This window comes from Sphaeramia orbicularis, chromosome 2, assembly GCF_902148855.1.
Source record: "Sphaeramia orbicularis chromosome 2, fSphaOr1.1, whole genome shotgun sequence".
Classification (NCBI taxonomy): Eukaryota; Metazoa; Chordata; class Actinopteri; order Kurtiformes; family Apogonidae; genus Sphaeramia; species Sphaeramia orbicularis.
In genome coordinates, this window is record NC_043958.1 from 28,337,001 (window position 1) to 28,363,304 (window position 26,304).

Consider the following 26,304-nt stretch of genomic DNA (forward strand, 5'->3'; position numbering starts at 1 on the left):
TATAGACTTGGTTCATAGGTATACATACTGTTTACATAGATTCACATTCTGTTTTCATGGGTAATACATAATGTTAATAGTGTAAATTTGCATCTTCTCATATTTTGTCCATTATTATTTTTTATTCTACTTCGCTGTATTCTTATGTATGGAAGCCAAGAATGGTCGTGGATTTACATATTATTTTATGGATGTTATCTCCTGATAACAAATTAATTAAATCATTATCACGAGATAACAAAGATCATTTTCTCGTGAAAACAAATTAATTTTGTTATTTCATAATAGCGAACCATATACAGAGCTCAGATGTGAGCAGGTACCTCATCCTCCACATCGCAGCCTTCAAGAGCTACCACTGATGTGTGCTGTACAGAGCAGAACACACAGTTAGCAACAACTTACTGGTAAGTTACAGTAACTACGAGAAAATGATCTTTGTTAAAACAAATTAATTCATTCATTATCTCAAGAAAACAAATTAATTCATTCATTATCTCAAGAAAATGAACTTTGTTATCTCGGGCTGACGAATTAATTAATTTGTTATCCCAAGATAACGACCATAAAATAATATGCAAATCCAAGACCATTCTCAGCTTCTGTACTTATGTTACTTTGTAAAATTGTAAAATTTATATCAGAATCAGAAAAGTTTTATTGTCCGTTGTGACAGAAAATCATCTTAGATGTCGTTCATGCAACAAACACAAAACACACAATTTGTAAAAACCTAGTGAGATAAAAGAATACTGAAACATAAATAATTTACAAAGAGTTCAAGTAAAACTCTATTAATATTCTATTTTCATATCTAATTTTTAGTTTTGTGACTTTATATTCGCTCTATTCTTATTTCTGTCGTATTGTTTTTTTGACAATGACAATATAGGCTATTCTATTCTATTCTATTCTATTCTATTCTATTCTATTCTATTCTACTCTATTCTATTCTATTCTATTCTATTCTAAATATAAAAATTCAAAAGCTTAGATTTTGTGCAGCATGTTTCAAATTTGTATTTACCATCTACCAACTCAGCACAGATTGTTTTTTGGAGGTGTCCCACTTCACACTCATTACCGGTCTCCTTTCAGTCCTTCAGTGCAATGAAGGGAAGGTCATTTTTTTCTCTGACTGCAGTTCTCATAGTTATTGGACATGGTATGTTGTTGTGGACTGATGGCTGTTATTACTTGAAGTTCTGCTGTTTTGGTGTCTGTGCAGCAACAAGAGAAAAATGTGGGTTTTTATATGACTATGATGTTAAAATTTTAAAAAGTGTCATTTCATAGTAATGTACAGCAAATGCAGACACTGTTAAGGTACAGAAGAAGTAAATTATTAGCCTCATAGCATAATTGCCTAACTCATACACAAATGGACAAAATTATTGGGACAGGTTGAATTCAGGTGTTTTTTTTTTTCTATTAGGGGTCTGGGCTACAAACCAATAATGACAAATGTCATTATACAATTTGATATTAGGATAAATATCATTGCATTGGTTAGTTTGGTTTAAACTGTTATCTTTGCTTCCAAAATGCCTCAGAGATGGTTTTTACTTAATTTCTGTCAACACTGATTTTATTTTATTTTTTTTATCCATGACTATGAATTTAAATGTTCTATCTTTCTAAAATATTTTTCATGCTCTGACTGTAAATAATAATTTTCAGCCACAACTAACCATCTACTTTCTTCACATCTCACTTAGGAAGAAAAATCTCCCATTAAACTTTAAGGAGATATTGATGTTTATAACTATACCTGCAAGATGTCCTGTCCATGCTGATTTGGCATATGAACATCAATATTAATAATCAATATGAAATTTACCACATCTGTATTATGACACTTGTCATTATTGTTTTGTCCGTTGTTAGAAATTGGTGGATGAGTTGGGTAATTATGGTATGAAGCTAACGATATGCTTGCTATTACAGTAACTGCATTTTCATGTACTCTAACTTTTTACTGTGCACAGACCTTCGCCAAGGCAGATCAGTGCCCCCCCTGATCACCACCGAAATTTAATCATTTGTTCCTTGTGCCAGTATCAACATTTCCTGAAATTTTCATCCAAATCCGTCCTTGACTTTTTGCGTTATCTTGCACACAGACAGACAGACAAACCAGCGCCGGTAAAAACATAACCTCCTTGGCGGAGGTAATAAGACTAGTGGGATTTGCTGATAGTTTTCAGGTTTTAGGAACATTCTTTGGACTTAGCCCCAATGTATTCATATGTCTCACAGTTTGCAACATATTGCGTTCCGAGCTGGTTTTGGAACAGGACAACAGATTTTTGGTAGCAAAGAGAAACAGACCAATTTCTAAACATTAGTAAAGACTTGGATATCAACAGGTTTTAGAAATAAAAGCAAACAGAGAAGTGATGTCCCACCACTTCCAGAGAGACACAGAGGTAGAAAAAAACACCAGCGAGTGAAAAATTAAATATAAGAGAAAAATAAGAAATTTGCTATTTATATAAATACTAGTGCGGTGACCCATGTGGAACCATGGGTTCTACATGTGGTAGGTTTTATGCTGGGAAGAACTTCATTTCCCATCATGCAGTGTGGTACCACGCTTCCCGTCAACTGTCATGGGCATAGCAATGTGATTGTAAGGCTACTGTATTCCAAAATACCTAATATCGCAAAAAATATTGGTCCTATCAATTTGCTGAGATATCTAATGTGGAGATGGGACTATTCCTCAACTGAGGGTACCAATCTGGCCCGTTAAAAACGTCTTAATTTCTCAGAACCGTGCAAATACACACACAGACGCTCTGAGATCTTCCAGTATTGTGATATAGATAGAATTAAAATTAAATATTAAAACTAAATATGCCATCAGATACATATGTTATATGGTGTAAAATTTCACACTTTATGTAAAACTGATTAAGAATATATGATACATAATAAGGACAACACATCCAGCTGAAGCTCTCAACATTACCAGACTTGTAGTGATTTTCAGCTTTTTTAATAGTTTTTCACGCGCTGTCAAAAGGGGAAATTAAATGTGTTGAAGTAACATCCTTTGATGACAGGGACATATGTCACATGGGACAAGAGATGCAGTTCATTCAGCCACTTCAAGTACAACTTAATCGGGTTTTACTAATTGTGACCAACTGTGACTTTCTTATTGTTTAAATTGAGGAGCATTTTATATGTAAATGATTCAGTTCAGATTCATTCATTCATTATTAACGTAAGTCACTTATAGTTCCAAACAAAACTGTCATGTTTGGTCTTTTATATTTTCTAAATTATTTTCCTTTTGTTATGTCTTTTGTGCCTTGTTTTGTCATTTTTTTTGTCTTCTCCTTACATCTTTCTTGTCTTCTTGCGATTTTTGGTTCTTGTATCTTTTGTATCTTATGTCTCTTTTGTCCTGTTAGATCTTTTTTTTGGTCTTGCATGTCTATTGTCTTAAATATTATTCCTAATGTTTGGGCTCTTACGTATTTTTCTCATTGTTACATCTTTTTCATGCTTTTTGTCTTGTGTCCATCTTGTCATGTCGTCTTCATCACAATTTAGTCATTTAAGCTTTTTTGTCTTTTTGCCTTATTGCATTTTCTATTTTTTTCCATCTTGTCAGATCTTTTAAGTATCATTAAGATGTTTATTGTTTGTTGTCTCGTTACATTTTTATCACCTTACATATTTTTCATAATGTTTGTCTTTTTGTCTTCTTGCATTCTTTGTTTTCCTTGTGTCTCTTTCGTCTTGGGTTTTTTTTTTTTATCTGCCTTCTCTTGTTACATCTTTCTCATCCTGTTAGGTCTTTTTTGTCGATCCTTTTAGTTTTTTTTTCATTTTGTCTTTTCTGTCTTGTCTCTCACTAAGTCTGTTTCATCATTTTCATCTTATCTTTTCCATCTCCCAGTGTCGTTTTCATCATTTTTCCAAAATGGTCAAAAATGATTTGATCTTTCCATCGCCTGCCAGACATATTTTACCTGAGGTGACAAAACTTTGCTCAAATGGTTGAGTTTCTGTCTGTTAGTCTGAGTATGGACAGTTGCATGCAAATTTTTTTTTTAGATTTTGTGCTTGTAAACAGTCGGTGACTAAATTCAATTTCATCTCACCTCATGTGTATGAAACTGTTCCTTCACCTCCTCCACGTTGTTGGAAATGGGAGGCTGGGCCTGTAACCCATCTTCAGCCGACAGCAGCCATGTCAACACCTTTAAAAACACACGATTATGCATGAAACACCACATCTAAGAGACAACAACTGAATACTTGTCATGCATAAAACAGACTTCAGCAATCTGCCGTCGTACCTCCTCGAGTGCAGCCTGGTAACTCTCCAGGCTGGTGGAGCCCGGAGGCAGAGGACTGAGGCCCCGCTGCAGTTCCTCCTGGCCGGGAGTCAGGGACTGAATGGGGAGATCGAGCGGATATTAGAGGAAACAAATATGAGGAGAGACGGAGGTGAAAAAGTAGAGCTGAAGGGGGCAAAGAAGGAAATCAAACAAGGAAAGAGATGGCATGTTTGTAGTGGGAAAAAAAAGAGAGAAAGGCAGCAGGAAAAAAAGAGACACAGCTTGAAAGAGAGGTGGCAGACAGAGAAGATAGAGAGAGATGAGGAGAGGCCTGTTAGTGTTAGCCATTACCGGCGCCGACAAGCAGTTCTGGCCTTTGTCCAACCTTAACAACTTGTCCTCTTTCTCTGTGGGTCTCTCTCTCTCTTCCTCTCTCTCCCCCATATCTTTCTTTGTGTGCCCGCTACTGGATCTGGACACTAACAACTTCTCTCTTTTTATCTCGGCTTCACGCTCCTCCTCTCACTCTATTCTTCTCTCTGGTAATAAGGTCCTGAAAAGATACACAAAGCCTGTCCATGCTGCAGATAACTGTCTACCCTCAGTCAGCTCTGCTCTCTCTCTTTATGCCTATTTTGTATTACATGGACATGTGTGATGGTGCAGAAATGTGTTTGTCCTGGTAGAGTTTACAGCTATAATCACACATAATATAAATGCTGCCTGTTTAAATTTATTAGTCTATGTCCATAATATGCTGTATTTATCGAACAAAAGAAACCTGCTTAACCAATATTTACATAGTATCCGTCAATGGGGCAAACTGAGGTGAAGTGCCATATCTGTAACTTATACTCTTGAAAACTTTGTTGAGGTGAGACAGACATTTTTCTGTACTACGTTCTGCTTTTCAGTGGGAGTGCTTGAATAAAACTTATCTGACAAATTATCTTTTCTTCTTGTGAAGCCTTTTAAGCTAAGTCAAGTCAAGCACCCTGCTGCTACATTAAATATTTGACACAGTCTCTGAATTCATTCTCTCCGAGTCAGAAGAAATTATGGGCCCACATTTTAGTTACACAATACAGGATGACGGCTCTGAAAGTGCATGTGATCAATTGGAAATGTCATGTTTTGATACAGAGAGGAAATATCAAATACGTAAAAGACAAGGAGACACACAGTGAGTGTGCTGTTTGAGAGTGTGTGTTTGATTAAACAATGTGCCCTTTATCTAAGTTGCTGAAATAAAATGGCCAAGAAATTAGAGAAATAGTAGTGTCGCTGTTGAATGAAAACAAAAGAATAAATCCAGTCATCACAAAAAACAATGATTTCAGTTTGTAAATGCAGTTTCACAAAGAAAGCAAAACAGTGTGATTCACTCGCACAGAGCAAAAAATGTCCACTTCTACGAGTCAGTATTATTCCTTCGACCCTCAATTTTACAAATTATAACACTTGAGTTTCCTAATATCTCATTTCCAAAGAAATTCTAATAGTTTCCTAAGAAGGTTCTCTGAAAGAGCTAAATAAGTTGGTACAAATTATATATATATAAAAAAAATCTACTCTAGTTGAAGGAGCAGTTCCATTTATAAGCTTGCCCACAGTACGGTAAAAGTTTAGTTTGCACTGACCTCAGGACTTGCGATTAATTCCAATGAATTTTGATCTGAATCAGGCAGTTTCAGTTTTTACCAAGGAAATGTTGAGGAAATGTTTGACCCTTGAGTGTTTTTTTTTTTTTTTTTCTTTTTTAACCAGCCACTTTAATCTTACTTTTGAGGAAGAGTGAGTTAATACGACTCCAGATGATGGACACTTTTTGTTATTGAGACAAAGACAAACAGCAGACACATGAACAGACGTGCAGACAGACCCTTGCACAGGCAGATGGACATGTGGCATGGCGTGTTAGCGTTGCGAGACACGGACCTGATCAGTAAAACGTCTCCTCTTTTGTTCAGGCGACTTGACATATGCAGCCTGGGTGTAGGCATAGCTTTTATAGCGAGGCTGAGGGGAGGGAGTCCGAACTCGCCCCTGAGCCACACTCACTGTGATCTGAGAGCGAGACAGTAGAGGAAAGGAGGAAGATGGAGGAAGAGTGGGCAGGAAAGAGGACAGAGAAGCCAAATAAAAAATAATAAAAAAAAAAAAAAAAAAAAGAAGCAAAACACAGAGTAAAAGATCCACAAGTAGAGTAAAGGAGATGCAGATGGCAAACAAAAAAGAGACGACAGCATACATAGTGAAGGTGATGAAGTTGAGGAGAGGCGAGGGATGAAGAGAAAGGGAAGCAAAAGAACAGAAAAAAAGGAAACATGAATAATCACATATAAGCTCTGTTTCCATCCAAATGCCACGCTAATTTTAGGTGAACTTTTGAAACAGCATAGAAAAAATAAAATACAGATTAGGTGCATTTCCATCACCAGTGTCAAAAAACACATTTAGGAGAAAAATGGAAAGAGCCTGTCGAATTAATACTGGGTAAAGTGTTATTTACTTCCAATGCTGCAAATAGGCTGTGCTTTTAGAGAATGAAAAAAGAGTACAAACAGTCTTAACATTTAGAAAGCCTCTATAATTAAGGTTGTTTGGGTTTTTTGGTGGTGAGTTAAAAGACACTTAAATGGCTGTTTAGAATGAATTGTCATGTCAGAATTAACATAATACTTGGATGGAAACTCAGCTACAGAAAATGCAGACACTTAGACAGAGGTAAACAGAGAACAGATGTGTGATGTGGACAGAATGAACGACAGAAAGCAGAGCAGAGGGAAACCTCCTGTTCATACGTGTGACCCGTGTCGGACACAGATGCAGAAAAATACACCTCTCCTTCACCGCTGATTGTTTTAAAGCTTCGCTCTCACACAGATGCATTTATCCCAAACTGGCAGCAGCTCCGTTGAACTGCAGTAGTCAGCAATTTATCATCATCACCTGTCATTTACTGACTACAGAACACCAAACTGATCATTAGTTTTGTAAGATTTCTGTAATTAGTCTTCGTATTAAACTCGATATACTCTGTAATAGGAGTCATCAACCTTTGCTATCTGAAGAGACACTTTTTGGCCTGAAGAAGAGTATCTGTCCAGGTCTGAAAAAATATTTAACATCTTTAAATGTAGGAACCTATACATCTACATCATTATACCTGCAGAGCAGCGCTGTGAGCTGAAGCAAATCCAGCAAAGCACTAGAACTGCAGTTAATCACATCACAACCATAATCCCAAAATGTATTCGTATATTGCAAAAAGCTGCAACTTAACCCATAAAGATCCAAATATCCACCAACAAACAAAAGCATCTACTGTTCTAAAATATTTTATACCTGTTGATCCACTAATCCTATCAATACATGTAAATATTTGGTGTAAAATGCAGTTTGTCATCTTTTCATGGTCATCAGATATAACCGATTTTGACGTTCAGAGGCTCCGAAGTGAACGTGGAAACACCATCATCTTCTACAACATTGGTTCACCAGTAAAATCCATGGAGTAGGAGCAATGACAGTGGATGGACACACTTGGTTAATGTTCAGTTATTTAGATCTTTGCTGAAGAAGACACTTTTTCTTCACTTTTCACTGTTTTGATATAATAACCATTGAATTTACTGTGAGTTTTCATGAACATCTAAATTAAATACAACAAATTAAATACAGGAAAATATATGATTTACAGAGAAAAATGCAAAATACAGAGGATAATATTATAATAAAGGGTGAAAAATCCCTTAAGAAATTAAAGAGACAAAAAATAATTTGGGAACTCCCAGGAAGGTAACACTGAGTCTTTATTGGTTAAAGATGGGGTTAGGATTGGGATATTTTGGATTTAGCACAGAAATGTACTATTTAAAGCATGCAAAATGAACATCATTTTCCTTTTTTATGCTAGTTTGTATGTTTACCTTGATTTTTTTAAATGTGTAATTGTACTTTTTCCCTGATGTTATGAGGAAAAAGAGTGCAGCACATTAAAACACATTAAATGCTTTCTGACTTTTGTTTTTGGGAGTTTGTACCCTTAGCAAGCCTAGAAAAACACCCAGGTGAGACACAACAGACATGTTTGGCAAAAAGCCACCATGTTTGGCACACATAAGGGATGACATACCAAACTATTCGTACAAATCTGTACAAATTTGCACAACTTGTGAATATATTTAGGCCTAAAACAATGGTAAGCTTTTCTTGTCAAAAGTGTAGAAGGGCTAAAGTTGTACATTCCTGCTAAAGTTTTAGATTAGTTTTTATTTCCTGTTTTACAAATTCTTCTTCATTTGGCAAAATAATCTCACCAAAATCTTGATTTATTGCTGATTTGGTCATTCAATTTCATTTCTAGTCAAGCTGACATGGAAGTCTGGGACTTTTAACCCTTTCATGCATAGTGGTCACTCCAGTGGACAGTTATTCTACAGCTGTTCTCTTATATATTTATGGATTTTGTTGTTTTAGTTCCATATCAGCCAATACAATGGACGTCATCCCATACACTGTAATTCATACCATTACTGTAAATTTGCTGTTCTAGATAAATCTGATCTGCACTAACATGTTTGACTGTAAAACAAAAAAAACAAAAACAAAAAAAAAAGCTAATTGTTATTAAACTGTAATTAACAGTTTTGTTTTGTTTTGTTTTTTTTCCATACTATCTATATGCAGGTTTTGTTAAAATGTGAGAAAACATCAAATTAGCAGCATTAAAAATGTTTTTACCTCATAGTATATCAGCAAATACATGTTTCTTTGCTTCTAAAATTAAATGCATGATGTCCAGCTGAATGGACATTTTTGTAATTCCATGAAAAATAGGTTCATTAAAAAAATTCAATCACATTGTTTTTTTTTTTTTTCATGCCTATAGAGGAATAAAAACACTCAAGAAAAAAATCTTGATCAAATCATGAGGTTCTCATAATTCGTGCATGAAAGGGTTAATCATTCTTACAAATTTCACACATGTACCAATGCTGTGACAAAATCTCTCTATATAAAAAAATAAATATAAAATAAGAACCAGAACTTAAAATTTATGTTTGTAACTTAAAGTCATGACTGTGTCTAATATTCTCTGATCCACAGAGTCTGCAGGTTAAACTCAGGCTTGTCTGAGCATCTGTAGGTGTTAAGTTCTCATAGTGTGTAAAATGAAATTTATGTTGTGGACAGTTTGTTTTTTAACGAACAGTGAATATATCAGTTTAGAATTGAGAATATTACTGTAGACAGGGTATTAGTCTGTGTCTGATTACTGTTACATTAGATTATTTGGAGGTTTCTATCTTACTGTCCCTCTTTATTTTAGTGAAACAGGATTAAAGTTTTAAGCTTTTATGGAAATCCTGTACTTATTTTATTATATAAACACTTGTCAAACTCCACAGCTTCTATATTTGAAACAGAAACTGTCTGCTGTGTATTTTGGTTAATATCTTGATTGTTGTCCTTGTATACCGAATATTTCTATTATATTTTTCTCTTTGACTGAACAAAAAAATCTCCTCATTGTGTTTCCTAAATAAATATCAGGAGATGGGAGTGCTGGGAAAGTGATTTCAACGATCACAAGTCATGTTGTGCTCATTAAGGTACCCTCATCCTCCAAAGTTGAATGAATTATTTATATTTGAGCAATTACCTGCATATTCTCTTCTAATGTTTTACACCATGATGAAATGATCTAAATACGCCTAAATGAACCCACTCCTCTAATGAGTCATTACACAGTTTTAGATCCAGCTTTTTGGTTCATAAGCAGTTGTAGTGCAGCTATTGTGTGTTCGCGTGAGAAGATAAAAGTGGGGTGTGAGTGTGTTTTGTTTTCCTTTCACTGCTGCCTCTCCAACCACATTAACACATAACATCCCATTCTATCCGAGACAGAGGCAATTACACAAATATGTAATTAGCCACTGGGTGACTCAGGAGTTATATAAATATAAAAATGCACATTCTGAATTAAACACATATATTTAAAACTAAATATGAACTAAATATATCACCATTTGGGTGTAGACAAAAAGAACTATTCATTCACTTTACTTAATATACATCATCCAAAGTGCATACTCTATAATAAAACACTCACCTTATTGCCAATAATAAGAGGACTGATAGAACCTTGCATTTCTTTATTATGGATTAAATGACTGAAGACACTTTCACAATATCATTTCATCTTAAAATCAATGATATGAGAAACATTTCACTATTTAGGGAAAAATACTAACATAAAAATAAATAAATAAAAAATACACTGCAGTCCCTCCTCACTTGACCAGGCTCAGTTTAAAAGCTTTTTCCATGGGGGGTTTCAGGCCTTTTCTCTCTACAGGTTTCCAGGTCTGGCTTATAGAGGAGTAATTTACATTATAATAGGGAGTACAATTTATATCGTAAGTGCCAAAGACACTCTTGGATCAGTCTCTGCTGAGTGCTGGCCGTTTCTCTTTCCTCTCTCTCTCTTTCTTAAAGTTTAAGATTCTTCTTTTTCTATCTGTGGCATGTTTGAGTACAATATAGAGACTATACTGAAAAGTGCCAGTTACATGAAACACTGACCTCAAGGAAATTTGGAGGGGGGGGGGGGGTTTTAAGCTGCCAAATTTATTTGCATGTCAAGCAAGTCAACTTAAAGGTGGGGTACGAGATGTTTTGCTGGAGCCTTTTTTACTATATGCCTTAAAATCCCCTTCACACGCCGATTGCAACCAATTAATTCAATGCTCTAACACAAAAATAAAAAAAATTTAGCCACCTGTGGAATGGACAGGACTGAAAAAACACCATCCAATCATTTTAACTGGCCCATCAAAATGATTGAATGGTGATATGTCTATCAAGCTCAACTGTCATTTGCCCCACCCCCCCCACCCTCTCTGCGAGAACCCCTCTTTGTGCATGAATCGTGCATTCTCAGAGGCTTGGAGCACTCGTACAGGAAACAGAGCCAGAGCCAGAGCTTGGCTACCTATATTAGCTGTATTAGAATGTAAAGTTCACCAGCAAGCTGTTTTGTCACTAACATAAATCACTAGGGAATATAATGTTAGCCACCTAGGTATGAAATGGGGCTGTTCTGCCGACAAACATAATAGTGAAATGCACAGATTACAGCGTTCAAAGCAAACTTTAGTGGGCTGCTAGCCTGACATTAGTCTTACTCCAATCAGCCGTTCTTAGTAGGGCTGCGCAATTTTGACCAAAAATAAAATCCCATTTTTCCTCTAAAAACTCAATTTTCAATTTCGGTTTTTGGGTAAAACTACAAGACAACAGGAGTCAGCATGTCGTTTTCATGAGTAGCCCACAATAAAAGGCACTGCTCCCTACCTCAATCTGTGATGGTATCACGTGATGGGCCTACAGAAGTGATACAATCAGTACAAGTCAGTGACAAGCATCAGTTGTGCGTGCATGAACCATGTGATATGAGTGATCCCCATGCAGTTAGATTTAAATTGGAGGACGTGTGCGTGGAAAAGACTGACCCAAGACACACTGGAGGGATTATATCCCCGGAGCTGGTGGATGTAGCTGAGGAGAGGGCTGCCTGGGCTACTCTGCTGAGGAGTAGCTATGCGGGACAACTTAAGATGAGTGATCCCTATGTAGTTATATTTGAATAGGGGGATCCGTGCTTGAAACCATGGCTTACATTGGTATCACCCATCACAGATTTAACATCCATGGTCATTACATGGACTTCTGTGAAAGACCGCTCTCATAGCTAGGCAGAGGGGCCTACGGTAGCCCACATGCTCTGATGTGCGCAGCCTGGAGAGATGAAATCAATTCGACAATTTCCCTTTTTTAAAAATAATCCAATTTTTAAAAATCCAATTTCAATTTAAAATCGATTAATTGTGCAGCCCCAGTTCTTACTAGCCTGTGATTACTTAGAACATGTATCAGAATAACAAGTGAAAAGTTCAACTTCTGCATACAGGGGGGTGGGCAATTGATGCTGCGCGGCGCTCGGGAACAAGCATTACGTGTTCCGGTAGTCTGGAGGCGTGGCTTCGGGGAGAAGTCTGAAGAAAGGGGCTTGGACATTTGAATTGTGTATTTTCAAAATGTAGCTTGTTCGAACCGTTTTTCCAAGATTTCCCACATTACCTTTAAACAGCTTGAGATGAAAAACATGAAAGTCTGTTCAACCTAAAGGCATTTATATAATATCCTGTACAAAGTATATACTGTATAAATGAAAAGGTGACACTGGCAGATTTCGCTGATTTGGTTAAATACATTATTTAAAGGTCCCATATTATGCAAATCTCACTTTGTGAAAGTTTTCTTATAGTACTGTGTGTTGCAGTAGCCTCATTATGACGTTCGAATTTGAAAACTGTCTGTTTCCTCCCTGCCTTGCTACACCACATTTTGTGAAAATGCCTGCTCAAACGGCCGAGTTTGAGTTGGGTCCGCTTATGACGACATAAGCGGATTTAACTCCTCCCCCTGACTGTGGCCCCACCCTGCATGAAAAGGTGAGCCCCACCCTGGCAAAGTACCTCTTGGACAACAAACATGGCGAAGGCGAGACACGCAAGTTGTGGTGTCATTGGCTGCACACACCAACACGAAAGTTTATTTTTGCTCCCCACTTCCGAGCCTCTCCGAAAAAAGTGGCTGGATTATGTCTTTGATGGTCATGGACCAAACAACATTCCCAAACGCTTGTATGTGTGTGCCCGGCATTTCACGGACGAGTGTTTTTCGAACATGGGCCCATACAGCTCCGGCTTGGCACAAAGACTCCGAATCAAGAAGGACGCAGTACCAACGCTTCGTGACCCAAGTACAAGTGTGGGAGATGTAAGTTCTGATCATTTTTTTGTATCTTTACTGCATAACCCTACATTACGGATAAGCTGGTGGTTGTTGATGTGTACGTCTAACGTTAGCATGGCAGCTAACATAGCTCGGTTACTGCTGCTAATGTTTGCGTCCCCGTTAACATGCAAGAGCTGATAATATCAAGAGACATTCAACAGAACTACTTTGAACACGGGCCTTTTGTGGTTGGCATCAGTATAGTTAGCATCAAGCTTGTTAGTAGCTGCCTGCATTAGTGGCGGCAGGCGTCTTTCCGTGTCAGGTCCACGAACCCGACACAACACCGCCGTTTTCCGTCGGGGCTCAATCACGCCTCAAGGCAAAGAAAGCCAGTGTTTGGAAAGACGTTCTGTCTGAGACATGTGTATTGTAGACGAGAGAGGGGCTTCACAGTCAACATTAGCGCGTAGTACCGCTAGCGTAAGCCGCATCCTCTCCCAGAGAGGGGAGGGGGAGTGGGCATGGACAGATGCGTTCATTTGCATACCCGGAAGCAGGCCCAGAAACAGCCTGTTCTGAGGAGGACTGGTGAGAGTGACTTTTTCGACCGCTGAAACTCCGAACAAAGGATGATTTTGGGGCGAACAAACTTAAATACTATGTTTTTGGGCTTCTGAGACCTATATGACGTGACTGAAAAATAGCATAATATGGGACCTTTAACATATGCAGTACCTGTTTCTGTCCTGAAATATGTAGCAATGGTTAAAGACTTACTAAAACAGGGTCCTCAGAAAAAGGTCTGGTGTAAAATGTTGCGATGATGCCAGTATGACTTTCATAGGTCATTTTACAGGTCTAATACTTTCCCCTTGAAAAAAAGTATCAACATTTCATCTGTTGGCATCTGTCCATTTTGCTGTTCAGAAGATTAGAGATTTCAGAGTTTATAAAGTGCAGTGAATGCATCCTTCCATTTTGGGACATCTACCTCGCATGTAAGGCTTTGCATGTGGGTTATTCATTTATTCTGTGTGATATGTCATTAGGACCCATCAGTTTTGAGTGGAAATGCTTTACATTTTATCAACATGAATTTAAGTGAGATCCTGTTTTGAGAAGGCTCTAGTAACAGGGTTTTCATTTGCTCGTGATTACTGGGTTTGTAAACCTTGAAAAAAAAAAAAAATACTGCTTAGAATGTCTTGCAGCCTGACAAAGCACTTTCAACAATTTCTCTTCACTCAATTTAACAACCATCTCCATGGATTTTTAGGTAAATTTTGTCAGTATGATGTTGATATGCCAACCATTGGATGTTTTCACTGTGCATCATTTGCAGAGACAAACTAGAAAACACACTGTTACAGCAAGTTTTGAGACTGTCAGCTCTAACCTGTTAATACGAGCACTGAAATCAAAATCAAGAGGAAATACACAGTGAATCCCAGGACTTTAAGGTGATGAAAAAAGTGGATTATTGATGTTTAGGCTGAGCCAGACTATCTGATTTTCCATCTTTTGTTTGCAGCTTTCTGCACCGAACAGGTGCCACATTTTCAAGCTGCAGACATCTTATTTAGTGAGGACAAATAACTTTTAATTGATGGCTGATTCCCCTGGTTGTTTGACATTCCCAGGCTGTCTTTCTTATGACAGATGGGTGAGCTGCTGCATAGCTAAAGCCAAGTCAACCTTTACACCACAGACATCATAAAAGTTTAATCTCTTCCTGTCTCCCTTCCCTCTCTCCAGCTATCAATCTCCCCTATCACCTCCCTCCCTTGTCTCCTCTCACGTCTCTTTTCTCCTTTTCTTTACCTGTCATCTCCTCTGTCTGTTTCCCTGTCTGTCTCCCACCTCTTTTCTGTTTTCCCCTTTCTCTCTTTCAAGGTGGATTAGGCGTTCTTCGTGCTGTAAAGAGCAGACACCCTGAGGCGACCTGGCTCGGATCAAACGGTTGTCTGGAAAATAACTATTAGCATTTGTTTTCACCTGCTCCGATCTGGAGACAGGTGGGTATGGGGTGGGAGGTGTTAAAGTGTCCGGACACCTTCGATAACGTCACAGGAAAGCTGACTTTGTTCTGCGTTTGCATGTCTCTCTTAAACTTCTGATTAAGTAATTTTCCTCCAGGTTTTTTTAAGGATGACTTGTAAAAAGCTGGAGTGGAAATGCTCTGTCTCTGTGTGTCCCAGGTGGTTGTATGGTGTAGATGTAAGGAGGTGAAGACAGCGCCGCTTTGATGATGACAGATGAGGGAAGAGGGAGATAATAGCCCCTGTCAGTAACTTGTTTCTTCCCCCCCGTCTTTCGTCTCCGACTCTCATATTATTGCCATCTGACGTCTCCCTCACACTCCCTATTTGTCAGCTCTATCTCACTCTTCATTTCCCCTCACTCCATCTTTTCATCTTTCTGTACATCTTTATATATCTTTACACCTCCCAACTTCCCTTCTCTCCAATCTTATCTTTTCCTCAGTGAGGGGTTTAAAAATCTCCATCTTTCTTCTCTACTTTTATCTCTTTCCTTCCATCTTTCACTCAGTCAGTCAGTCTGATCCCCAGAAGAAAAGAGGCCGCGCTTCCTCTCCACTCTCAGATGCAGACGGAGTAAACTGGGGGAGGGAGGCGGACGGCGGCATGGCTGATGTGGCCATTAAACTGAGTGAGATAATAATATTACCAGCCATTACTTCAGGAAGTTCACTCCATCCTGCCTTGATTCAGAGTGATAGCGTGACACTGACCTCAGCTTTACTCAGCTCTAAAGGTCAGAGCTGGTAGATCTAATTTGTGACTTGAGATTTGGTCTGTTTTCACAGCACTATTATTCAGGGGTTCTGTCTCAATTTAGCGGTCAATTTTCATTCCAACGTTGAGTTACTGTCACTGATTTCAGGCAGTGACTAAAAGGATTCAGCCTGTGAATATTAGGGCTGTTGTCGAGAAAAAAAACAAAAAACAAAAACTCAGCTGACTGAAATTTGTTCAGCAAACACTCCCTATTAGTCCGCAATAGATAATTGGCTGATATTTTTCTCTATCATGGCCACTTTTTCTGAACTTTCTACACATGTCTTATCACTTAAAGCAGCGTATGACTTTCATCACATTTTTTTTTTCCATCATAAACACAGTCTGCTTGTTTACATAACAAACTGAAATGTTGCTTGGGCCTTTTCGGAAATTTTGTCGCGAAGTGCATTGTGGGTAGCGAAAGCAGTTTCTCACAGATTCAGCAAGAAAACGAGCCCTATCGCTACAACATAAAATTATACAGTCCACCAGGGTTGTTTTAAAGAATGAGTATAGACGGTGGATGGAGGTAAAGGCGACATTTGGGTTCAGCACTCACAAAGAGATAGCGAAATTGCTGCTGCATGGAATTCCCATTCCCACAGTGCACTTTGTGACAAAATTTCTGAAAAAGCCAGCGTGACATTTCAGTTTGTTATGTAAACAAGCTGTGCTTATGATGGAGTCATCTTCAAAGTTGTTCACCGTGAGGGAAATGATTCAGGTGTGTAAGCACGGAAAGATCAATGAATTAGTGATAATAATTTGAAAAACAAATTGTGATGAAAGTCATACCTCTAGTGCACTTCAACCATCACAACTCATTAACTACTGCAAATCATTAGCCTCACAGCATAACTGCCTAAGTAATATTTTTGGCCAAATTGTGAAATCTGCTATATCTGTTACTCCATTAACACTGCTACTTCATTTTAAGTAGATATTGCAATTTGACCAGAAATTATGCTATGAGACTAACAATATTCTCACTATAATTAGGATATTGGTTAAAGAGGCTATTTGTAATGTAAAATTATCATTAAAGTGTTTCTGCAGCACTGCAGAGCTGTGAAGTTCTGCAAGGAATTCCAATGCATTGGATTCTAGAGTTACTTTATGGGGCGGCCATGGCTCAGGTGGTAGAGCGGGTCGTCCTATAACCGAAGGGTTGGCGGTTCAAATCCCACTATATCCTAGTAAGTCCGTTGTGTCCTTGGGCAAGACACTTTACCCTCCTTGCCTCCAGTGCCTCCACTCACACTGGTGTATGAATGTTTGGTGGTGGGAGGGGCCGTAGGCGCGAATTGGCAGCCACGCTTCTGTCAGTCTGCCCCAGGGCAACTGTGGCTACAAATGTAGTTTGAATGAATAATGGATCAATAATGTAAAGCGCTTTGGGTGTCTAGAAAAGCGCTGTATAAAATCCAATCCATTATTATCATTATTATTTATACAGTAATATAAGGAAATATAATGTTAATTTGTTGGTGGTTTTGGTCCTAAGTGTGTTTTGGTACCAGACTTCCTCCTGCTGAGAGTTTGGAATATCAATACTACATAGAACCCCTTTAATAAACAATGAACTACAAAACATTAACTCAAAGCACTGCACATCCTACTTTTCATACTACTACTACTACTTTACAGTTCAGTGTTGCATCAGAAAATAAAAAGTTTGCAATACATCTGAAACTATTGAACTTCACTTCTACACAAAATTCTCCCGTGTCTTGAATCTTGGAAAAATGCCAATATTTAGCAGTAAATACAGTTACATTTTCTCGTAAATGACCCATGACTTCCATTATACAGGAGTAGTTTTTCACCCTGTATTTGGCCTAAGTATATTTGCTTTAAATATCAGTATTTTTGTTTGGATTGTAAAAAAGCTGTAGGCAAAATGCTGGGGAAAATTTCTGCTAAAATAAGAATAATCTATTTAGCTTTCATTTGTGTTAAAGTTCACCATATTTACATTTGCAGTGATCTACATTTTGTTCTGTTTTGTTCTGTGTCAAACACAGGATCTATATGTCTGCAGAATTTTCTGAAATTAAGTTTTGCTGCTGGTGAGTATCGACTAAAGAAGTGTTCATGCATTTTGGAGGAAGCGGTGGCTAAATGCATTTCGTATCAATGCAACACAAAAGTATATACTCTTAAGGTCATTAAGTCATTGTATGGTAATTAGACAAGTGTGAAAACAATGAGAAAAAAATGTGGTGTGAACTGTTGATAACCCTGTAATGTGTGTGGGAGGGACATACCCTCACCAGCTTCTACATTAGATACACCAGATCAACTGCACATATCTAATAGTTCATTCACATGACAGCATCTAGACACAATCTAGAGGATTTGAGGAAGTCCAAACTGAAACTCAGATTGGGGAAGAAGGTCATTTAAGAGACTGTGGTATGTGGTATGGTTCCTGGTACCAGACGGGTTGGACTGAATATTTCACTGCTGATCTACTGGGATTTTCTCTCACAACCATTTCTAGGGTATAGTCAGAAAAAGAAAATATCCAAAAAATCTCTTGTCAATGTCAGAGGTCAGAGGGGAACGGCCAGACTGGGTTGAGCTGAGAGAAAGGTGACATTAACTAAAATAACAACTGGTTACAACAGAGGTACGCAGATGAGCATCTCAGAACGTACATGTCAAGCCTTGAAGCAGACAGACTACAGCTGCAGTGAATATAGTCACCGGCCACTTTTTTTAAGGTACACCTGCCAGAGAGCACACAGTGTAAATGTAATTTAAATCCCTTGTTCTCTGAGTTGACCTTCTCACTTATTTGTTTCAGGCATCACACATACACCCACAGATCTGAAGTTCAGTTGTCAGTAACCTGGGCTAGGGTAGCCAGCTTTGGTTGGTAAGTGCAGTGTTTGTGCCCTACTGATTTAAAATGCAAAAATCAAAAATATGCTCCTGTGACTGTGTTGCACTTAATTTAGCAGAAATAATCAATGCCAGCTGTGCCAATAGACTTACTGACCGCCAAATTGAAAAATAAATAAATAAATTAGACACAAATACTTAAATCTTCACATTGAGCAGCCAAATCTGATAAAACTGAGTGATAAAATTCTGCATCAGGGTAGTCCAAGCTGATACACGAGACCATGCTCAAAGCAGTCAACTTCTTCTCCCTTTGGAACTACATGCCTGGCAGGGCTTCACGACTATTATGAACAAACAGGAGGAGCGAAACAAGGAAAGGAACATTTTGGCTGCTGTGCTTGCTCTAACCTGAGTGGATCAGTGCGTGGATGCAGAAACAGATGGTGATTAGACGATGAACTCAACTCTCATTTCTAAATCTGGTTTGGAGGAGTTTGACCTGTTTTCTTTACAAATGTTTTGCACAATTCTCAAGATTGGTCAAATCTTCCAGCTCCTCAGGCCAGTTTTTTTCTTTGCTAATTGGAAAGAGCAAAGTGAGTACACCAATTAAAACAGAATGTTACTATTCCAAATGTCAGTGCCTGTGTGATGAGCTAATTCTGCATTTTAACCTGAAGCTTGTCTTGTTTAATGTCTTTCCCAGAATGAATGTCAATATTATCACTCTATCATTGGTCTTGTTTAGTAGAAGCCCTGATATGAGCTACTGTTAGCAGGTACTTATGTTACTCAAATTAAAAAAAAAGTGTCTTTTTCATATATTTTCACATGAAGGACAAGAAAAGCTGAAGAAAGTTGACAACACAGTCCTACTTTTCAAGCAAACCAAAAGTAAAGCAAAAGTAAACTCAGTTGAAGCAGAAAAGCCTAAGTCTTGACGCATAATCTTTTATCTGTGCACTAAGATGTCTAGTGAAATCTCATTCCCCTCTACATCATGTGATGAAAGTGATTATGTAGAGATTTTAAACATGATCCTACTATTTGTACTGCTCAAGGAGACATAAAAATCCATCCAGTATCCACAGTAATGCTGTTACCCAACATTTCATTCTTCATTTCTTCTGAAAGATCTCTAAATCACAGAATTGTTTTTGATTAATCCCAAGAGCAGTGGTGCTGTTCTAAGTGTTTGCTGCCACATGGATGTAATTTAAGACAACTTCGGAGGAAATCTGAGTGCGGAGATCGTTCCCTCTGTCTCTTTCATGTTTCCAGTTTCAGTGATATACAGCAACAGAGAGAGTGTCCTGCTGGGAAATTCAGATAAACCCTTTAGTAATGCTGATAATGTCGTAGGTTTGCAGGATGCTGTCTGTGGATGTAAAACAGAGCAGACTCATTTTGTAACTCTATTAGATAATCATTTTGGAGATGATATTAAGCAGTCTACAAACAACTGCAGCTGTTTGGTTGTTTAATGCACAATTCTATAAAGCCTACTCAACTATTATTTGGCGTGGGCGCTGCCTGAACAGCAAAGCAATTAGATGTAAATGTGGAAAATTAGCTCTAAGGACCCAGTGAGTGTACATATATTTGTGCACGAAGATGGTGCATGCAAAGCAAAGGCTCATGGGAACTTAATCATGACATCTATTTGTCAACACAATACATATCTGTAATGGCAACTTCCACACCAAAGGGCATGGACACAAACACAGACAGAGCTGCAGTGAAGATGCCACTGTTGCCATTCACACGCTTCCCATGATGACTGACACGCAGGTCATTACAACATGTTGCTATGGTAACTGGGCGCCATGTTGTAACACAGTGACAATGTTTGGGGCTCATTATTTTCAATTTTTATTTTTCCCACAAAAATATCTGCTATGTCATTCAGATTATACAGTCTACCCTCGTTATACCGCCAACTTCCGTTCACGGCCAAATTGGCGGTATAGCGAAAATGGCGTTACAACGGGTTGCGTCCATAATGTGCATGTCTTTACTATATGATGTCTATGCTGCCTCCGTTAACCCGTTCTAATTGCGTTTCTAAATAAATCTTGATTCTGTTATGTTGTAAGGGATCATTTAAAGTGGGGAAACATTTTAAGCATTATTATACCGTGTCGGGAAATGACACCCCATCATCTTGAGGCTTTGGCTTAATCCCACGTCCTCTTCCCGACATCCTGACCTACTGAGTGTTCTGCGATAAATGAACGGTGGCCGTTCCGTAGACCTACTCGTAGCTTGTCGCGATCAGCGTCTGGCGCGTTTGTTTCAGTGCATTGTTAAAATTTATGTGTACTCGATGGCAATCACGCTGGCGGTATAACGGTCGGGAAATCAATGGTATAAGTGTTGTTTGTGCATGGAACTGGGCTGGCGGATGGCGATAGGCGGAAATGGCGGTAGCTAATGGAATAATGCATTGGGGATTTTTGTGCAATGGTTTTGGTCGGCGGTGAGCGAAAATGGCGGCATAACGGCGGGCGGTTTAACGAGAGCAGACTGTACTTTACTTTTATTAATTTATTTTTATGACAATGACACAGATTTTGAGTGCATGTGTATCACATGGATGAACATTTGTTAATTTGGAGGGAAATTAGTAAAATGAGCCTCACTTATTATGTCACATTGCAACCACAATAATGTTTAAGAGAAATGAAAAAGAGCGAGCACAATATGAGTGTATTGTGCTTGTGCATCTTTTGTTCGACATGTGCGCATTTATGTTCTAACCTGCTGGGAAAAGCGCTGCTGGGTCTGGATCTGGTAGTGCTCCTCTGTTGCCACCCGGGTGATGCTGGCTGCAGCCGCCCGCGGCAGCGTCTCGACTTCCTGGATGGCTTCCATAGAAATGCTTTGGGGAAGCACCTGGAAGAGCGACGTCACGTACATGATGATACTCTTCTTGTCAGGATGAGGCACCGCCACATCTGAAGAACAGAAAGTAAGAGATTCTTGAGTTGAGCCTCAAGGAGTCCTTGGCATGTTGTATGAAAACTATGGGACAGCAAGGCGAACAAGAAAGAAAAGGACAAAATAAAAAAAAGTAATTAAATGCGAAGAACAAGGTGAAAAAGAAGGAGGAGGAGAAGAAGGAGAAGAAGATGAAGAAGAAGAAGAGGAAGATGGACAAGGAGAAGAAGAGGAAGAAGAAGACGACAGAGAAGTAGAAGAGGAACATAAAGAAGAGGAAGAAGAATGAGAAGGGGAGGAAGAAGATAAAGAAAAGGAAGAGGAAGAAGGAAAAGAAGGGGAAGAGAAAGAAGAAGAGGAAGAAGAAAATGAAGGAGAAGAAGAAGGAGGAGAAAAAGATGATAAAGAGGAAGAAGAAGAAGGAGAAGAAGATAAAGAAGAAGGAGAAGAAGGAGGACGAGAAGATAAAGAGGAGGAAGAAGGAGGAGGAAGATGAGAAGAAGATGAAGAAAAAGGAGAAGAGGAAGAAGAAAACGAAGGAGAAAAAGATGATAAAGAGGGAGAAGGAGGAGAAGAAGATGAAGAAGGAGGAGAAGGAGGAGGAGAAGAAGATAAAGAGAGGACGAAGAAGGAGGAGAAGAAGATGAACAAGAAAAAGAAGGAGGAGGAGGAGAAGATAAAGAGGAAGAACAAAAAGAAAAGGAGAAGAAGATGAAGAAGAAGGAGAAGAAAAAGAAGGAGAAGAAGAAGAAGAAGAAGAAGAAGAAGAAATCTGAATAAAATCCAGTCAACCTGAAAAATAGCTGCCCCACAGTGTTTTCCGTTCTTATTTCATGTGCCAAACAGCTGCAGGTCAGTGCCAACATGTGGTCAGCAGTGGGACAAATACTTACTGAATGAAACTAAACAGCCTAACTTATGAAGTGCTTGTACTCTGAGATAAGAAAGCAAAGCAAAATAAAATTTTGGCAAGTGGAAATGTGTCTATCTGTATAAGGGGACACTTGAAAGCCTTTTTTTCCCCTTTGTGCTCATGAATAACTGCAGGCCACTGTTTATATGCTTCTTTATTTCCCACAGCCTCACTTCCTGTCAGTCAGCTTGTCTGCCCCGAAACCTTCTCCTAAATTAAGTCCTAGCAAAGATTTCTAACAGATGGAGAGAGATATGCAGTGTGGTGACTTCAGTAAGGGTGGCCTACGGTCCGGTCAGCCAGCCCGGGGCAAAACTAATAGAGACAGATCACAGTGGGACCAAGACACAGCAGATAAATGAACACCATAAGAGACTCCGAAGGAGATAGAAAAGAGATAGAAAAGAGGGGTCAGATGAGAGAAACAAGCCATGGAGAAAAAGACAAGGAAAGACAGGCAGACAGTAAAAGAACTGTACTGCTAACGAAGTGATGGTTGTGGACATGTTAACAGACTCATGTGTAGAGCACAGTAATGGGTAGAAGCTCATGACATAAGAATAATGAACAGCAGGTACGAGGAAGAGGGTGTGTGGGAGCGATGGCAATCAAGAGGAAAGAAAGAGGAAAAACAGCCTGAAACAATGTCACATGTTTGTGCTGTGCAGACATGCCAAAGAAGACATAGTGTGTGTGTGTGTGTGTGTGTGTGTGTGTGTGTGTGTGTGTGTGTGTGTGTGTGTAGAGAGATGGATAGATAACCACAGTGAAAGAGTCACATTTCTGGCGCTGGAATACTGATTTATCAGCATCGCAGACTCGGGAAAATCTGAGGGTGTTATCGTTTGTCTGAGGAAGACAAACGGCTCTGTAAATAATGCCACCATCTGCAAAAGTGTGTCCAAGTGTGTACACAGGCCTCACTTGTTTAGTCCACTCTGTTTTCCAATCCCATGATCTCCATTTTAATCATTTCCCCACAGCTCTGCGACATGCACATGCATAATTATGAGGCTCTGCGGATGTCTGGGTGCATTCAAGTTTGCTTTCATATAGAAATACTTATGTGCGTATGTTTGCCAATCCATTTTGGCATATGTACAAACAGCTGACTTTAGCTAGGAACACACTTAACGACTGATCAGGCTCAGGCAGACAAGAGTCGGCCAAAGTTGGGGTTTGTAGCTAGAATCTAAAATCTTATAATGTGCCATGTGTAAAAAAAAAAAAAAAAAAAAAATCAAGTCTCTACACTGCTCTCAGTTTGTCTTTTTTTGTGGCTGACATCAGATGCTGCTGCAGCATTAGAGTAGGTAAACACTCAAAAGACGAGAAATGGAAAGCAAAAAAGTTGGTGTTGTCAAAGTATGCTGGACAACTGAAATGGAAGAACTTTGGAGAATGAATGTTTATGTATATATAACATATAACTGTCAAAGACTGTTCGAGGTAGACAGTAATAGAATAGAATAGAATAGAATAGATATTTATTGTCACTGTCACAGGAACAATGACAATCTGTTTAGCAGCAAAAACACTTGCAAAAAAATAAGACTGTGAAAATATCCTACAAAGCACTAAAAAATGTAGGCACGTGCAAAAGGCTACAAGATTGAAAAAAGAAAAAAAAAAGATAGATAGATAGATAGATAGATAGATAGATAGATAGATAGATAGATAGATAGATAGATAGATAGATAGATAGATAGATAGATAGATAGATAGATAGATGCTACTAGTACTACTAAAACTAGTGTAATATACAAAAGTTAACTCTATACGACAGATAAGAAATATGTACAATAAATAAGGACATATATAGGAAATATAGGATATATACAAGGCAAGAATAGGGAAAAAAAAAGGTGTGAGTATTGAAGTGAGGTAGGGTGAATATGGCAGTGTCCATAGACGCATTTAACCTCTTGTGGGTAAAAACTGTGCTTAAGTCAACTATGTGGCTTATTCCTTTACATTATTGGGTGAGTGCATTTGCAAGTATATGGTCTTAACGAACTGCAGTCATAGTGTGGATCTTGTGGACAAAAGGACATTTGTTTTCTAAATAGTGATGCTATTTTGTAACACACAAATGGTAGGCCCCTCACTGGCTATCTAGCTACAGGATGTCCATTGGTTAATGATGAGTTATTAAAGCTGTAGGAAATTAAATCAGGAAGGAAAAAAGACGTGTCTTCCGTCTGCAGCTCTTTCCTCTCAGCCCAAAACAATAACTAAATATGACAATAAATAACCTGACCTTGTTTCACTTTATTATTATTTGCTTGTCATGCTGCTGCTACAGGCACCATCACTTTAACTGTACTGTTGTTGCATACTGTGTAATTTTGTACATATTAAGAAGTTATTTTATTATTTTTTTATGTTTTTGCATATTTTATGGTAGTTTTCATTCTATCCTATTTACCTTTTGTATATTTTATTTTATATTTTATCCTTTTATCTGTCTCATGCTACAAACACAGAGACCTGGGTAACTATTTCATTCCATAATGCACCATTGATTGAATGACAATAAAGCTGAGTCTGATATTCGAGAGCAACTACTGAACCTGAAGTAGATACAGATGTCTCATGTCCTCTCAGACCACTTGAAACCTATTCATGGAATTTGTACCCAATGACACTAATAAACTTTCAAGTGGGTCATTTAGTGTGGGCTGACTAACCCACAGTTTTGAAACCAGGTACCATCATGGATAAGCAGGATCTTTACAGATGATCATCTTACTCTTTCTTCTCTCAAAGATGCATTCACTGCAATATTTGGAAATAACAGAGCATCATATATGATCAGGTATATCATGGGGATGCAGACATAAAAAGTAAAAACGGTGCAACGGTGTTTAATAATAAAAGCCTTAAAGAGTTAAATGTCCAGGAGGAGCATTCAAACAAGCAAAAACTGGATTTTATCAGGTCTGTCAAAAGTAGTTTCAAAGATCATCTGTTTACAAGGATGGTGCACCGTACGCTTCAGCAGTTGCATCAAACTGCTCACTGTATTGTCTTCTAAGTGAACACACTCAGAAGGGTTATAACTTCAATAAGGTCTAATCAGGGGGGTCAAACTCCTTTCAGTTCAGGGCCCACATTCAGCCCAATATGATCTGAAAAGATCAGTGAAATAGCAGCAGAGAAAAAAAGTTAAATGACATTATGAAAATGTTTGCACCTACAAAGTTTCCTTAAAAATGTGAATATCATGAACAACCTGAAATTTCTTCAGAAAAATAAGTGCGATTTCAACAATATTACGCCGCAGTTTATCATTTTCACAACTTAGAGATCACAGAGGATCTACAAATACACAAAACATTTCGTAACAGGCACAATACTGTTAAAATTGCACTGACTTCTTTTAAGACATTCATCTTTGTTCAGGTTATTCACATTTTTGGTAAAAGGATAATTTGTAAATGTAAACATTTTCATGTAATTTTATTTTTTTTTACACTAAAAAAGAAAAATTTGTTTTCATTATTTATGTTAATAAGAATAGTCTTTTACTGGTCTGACTGGTCCACTTTAGATCATACTGGTCTGTATGTGATACGTGAACTAAAATGATGTTATTAATATCTTCAGTGTAAATTTTGCATTTCACAAATTCATTCCAAGGGCTCGATCAGACCCTTTGGCGGGCCGGTTTTGTGTATGTTTGACACCT

At 38.2% G+C, this 26,304-nt stretch overlaps 1 protein-coding gene across 13 annotated transcripts in view; it reads right to left on the bottom strand.

Moving 5' to 3' along the window:
• Window positions 1–26,304, bottom strand: part of dmd (dystrophin) — a 348,302-nt gene that overhangs the window by 256,118 nt on the left and 65,880 nt on the right. For 12 of the 13 annotated variants that reach the window (XR_003937328.1, XM_030154578.1, XM_030154571.1 and 9 more), the window contains 4 exons: window positions 21,521–21,717; window positions 6,237–6,365; window positions 4,317–4,412; window positions 4,119–4,217 (listed from right to left, as the gene is read on the bottom strand). Coding sequence is in view for 12 of the 13 variants with exons in the window: in XM_030154578.1 (XP_030010438.1) it covers window positions 4,119–4,217; window positions 4,317–4,412; window positions 6,237–6,365; window positions 21,521–21,717 (521 nt within the window). In the remaining variant the exon portion in view is untranslated. The remainder of the gene's footprint in view (window positions 1–4,118; window positions 4,218–4,316; window positions 4,413–6,236; window positions 6,366–21,520; window positions 21,718–26,304) is intronic. The other variant, XM_030154565.1, reaches the window with a different exon arrangement.